Raw genomic sequence first — 2,629 nt, forward strand, 5'->3', positions numbered from 1 at the left:
TTTCAAAAAATTATTTTATAAAACAATTTTTAAAATAAAAAAATTGGAAAGAGAAACAAACAGGTCCTAATAATACTATCATATGACACAGAAAGGAAATGTATTTACTCCAAAAAAAAAAAGATACAGAGGAGACACAGCATGCTTAGGAAGAAGAAAAATGATAAACCATAACTCCTGTAGGCTAAGAAATATCAACCATTTTCACTTCCAAAATGTGATACTTTATAGGTGAGATGATACCTGATTATCAATGACCAACATGAGATCTAGAATGAATGTATACTTTTAAATAATAAATCATCTCAAAGGAAACAGATAGTACAGGACTCAGACTACAAAAATAGAAAGACCTTCAAAATACCGTTTTAAAGAAAGAGGCAAAAACATTCAACATTTAATTTGCCCTTGGGGTTGCCCATTCAACTCTAAGGATGAGATTGTCATAGCCATACCCATTGAGTTTGTTAATAGCTCTTTGTGCATCTTCCCTGTTGACAAAGTTAACAAAGCCAAACCCTCTGCTCATGCCAGTCTTCTGATCAATGGCAACATAGACTCTGCTGACAGGACCGAAAGGACGGAACAGCTCCAGCAAATCAGGCTCTCTCGTGTCCTCAGAGAGGTTAGTTACCCTCACAGAATTCTCATCATTCCTGCGCCGCATATCAGATCCAGTAGTCCTCTCAGCACCTGCCCTCATACCAGGAGGCACATATGCTCCCTTGGTTGCACCAGCAGTGGCTGCCACAGTGTCTGCCGCCGCAGGTTTATCGACGAATCCCTCAGATGGCGGGGCAAGATCCTTGTATGGACACCTTGAGGTCCAGTGATCACCCTTCTTCCCACAAGTCCTACAGACCATAAGAACAGCACCTTTCTGAAATTGAGCCAATGGGTCTCCAGCATTCTTTGGCTCCTCTGACTTGGCACCTATTAACAATCACAGAATCTTAGAGCTATTATATACTGATGATAGACCACTTGGTACCTATACTATATAAATTGACCTCAAGTTTAAATCTTGACTTTAATGCTTAACCAGAGAGTTAATTTTTTTAAAAAATACAGTAATTTAGGACACCTTTACGTATCACATACTCCATTAACACTTATTATTTCTCTCTATCTGAACCTCTCTCTTTCTATCACATAACACTTATTATACCAATACAATTCTCTCTCTTCCCCTCTCTTGGTGTTAACTAAGAGATTGGGGTCTTTTTCATTTTTAAAACAATTGCATACTACTCAAAAATCAATTTCTAATTCAAAAATCTATAATGTTGTTTCCAAAACAAACATTAAAAAAAACTGAGATATTTTTTCATCTTTTTCTGTTTTCATCTTGTTCAACATTCCGTGTCTTACACCACCCTCCACCAGTTGTCTGAGCAACCTTGTTTAGTTGTATTTAAAAAACTAAAAACATTTTTTGAAAATATGGAAATCAAACACACCCTTATTCTCCAAATCAAAGCAAATTCACGCAAACATCGGTATCACAACACCAAAATGAAAGGCCAAAAACAATGCAACAAACAGTACCATATCATATATTTCTAAATTCTGAATGTTCCCCAGATTCATAAGCAAAATGAAACCATTCAGTTTATGTATTTTTCCAACACCAAAAGTAAATCGTATCCATCAGACATTATTATCACAATCCACAGGCACAGAAAACACAATAAATCAATCAAACAAGAAAACGCCTTTTAACAACCAATTATGAAACAAAGCCTAGTAATATTCGAAAAAACTAAAAACGAATGAAAGAGAGAGAGAGAGAGAGGGAGGGAGGGAAAACCAAGAGGCTTGGGGCGTTCGAGTAGGATCTCTTCGGTGGAGACCATGGTGAGGCGGGCACCAACGTCTTCGTGGACGGCGTCGCCGAACTTGGGCCAGGAGCGGCGCTCGACGGCGCGTTTGCTGAGACGCGCGTTGGCGAGCTTGCGCGTGCGCGTGGTGGTGGTGATCTTCACCTTGTTCCCGTCCTCGTCGAACTTGTACTCGATCACCTTCTTTATCCCGTTCTCGTCGGGGCCTATCACCTGCCGCGGCGGCAGGAGGAAGTCCAGATCCTCGCCGTCGTCCTCCTCGAGCTCACCCCACCGCAGCTTCGCCGGTTCTCCTTGATGCGCCATTGCAGCAATTGCAAAACCCTAGTTTTCTTCTTCTTTCTCGGTTTCTCTCCTCTTCTTTACACTCGGTGTCACTGAACGGCCACACGGAGAGAAAGAGGCAAAGTGGGAGGACGGTGAGAGACTGAAATGTTGTTAAGATTTAGGGTGTTGTTGTCGTGTGGGATGATTGGGCCTTGGGTTCCAAGATAAGCCCCGAATTTTGGCAACTGTTTGGGGCACCCAGCATTTTTGTGGAAAACCCAACAGTTTATCAAAATGTCGAAAATACTTATAAGGGAATTTTTGGTTATAAATAATAGGTTACGTTTTTTCATTTTTGTAATGCCTATTTTTTTTATAAAATCTCACTTCCTTAGTGTAATTTGCTTCCATTATCTTCCATTAGCCTCTTTTTTAAAACTTTTTTTGTATCCGATTATATACGTGCGTTGATCATGAATATACGGTGAAGTTTGGTGGTTTTTCGTCACTAGAGTAGAAGA

The 2,629-nt window shown here is 40.1% G+C and overlaps 1 protein-coding gene across 1 annotated transcript; it reads right to left on the reverse strand.

Annotated features, from left to right (window-relative positions):
* Positions 1-270: 270 nt before the first annotated feature.
* Positions 271-2,413, reverse strand: LOC100818725 (eukaryotic translation initiation factor 3 subunit G). The gene is made up of 2 exons (XM_003551959.5): positions 1,811-2,413; positions 271-933 (listed from the first exon to the last, which is right to left on the reverse strand). Exons 1-2 carry the CDS (start codon positions 2,145-2,147, stop codon positions 398-400), a joined length of 873 nt encoding a protein of 290 aa, XP_003552007.1. The 5' UTR covers positions 2,148-2,413; the 3' UTR covers positions 271-397.
* Between the last annotated feature and the right edge of the window lie 216 nt (positions 2,414-2,629).

Source organism: Glycine max, chromosome 18, assembly GCF_000004515.6.
Source record: "Glycine max cultivar Williams 82 chromosome 18, Glycine_max_v4.0, whole genome shotgun sequence".
NCBI classification, from domain to species: Eukaryota; Viridiplantae; Streptophyta; class Magnoliopsida; order Fabales; family Fabaceae; genus Glycine; species Glycine max.

Bases quoted from the DNA above. Each gene is read 5' to 3' on its own strand.
- LOC100818725 (XM_003551959.5), bottom strand. From the start codon at position 2,147: ATGGCGCATCAAGGAGAACCGGCGAAGCTGCGGTGGGGTGAGCTCGAG. The intron at 934-1,810 runs GTTTTCCCTCCC...GATTGTTAATAG, and splicing joins CGAACGCCCCAAGCCTCTTG to GTGCCAAGTCAGAGGAGCCA.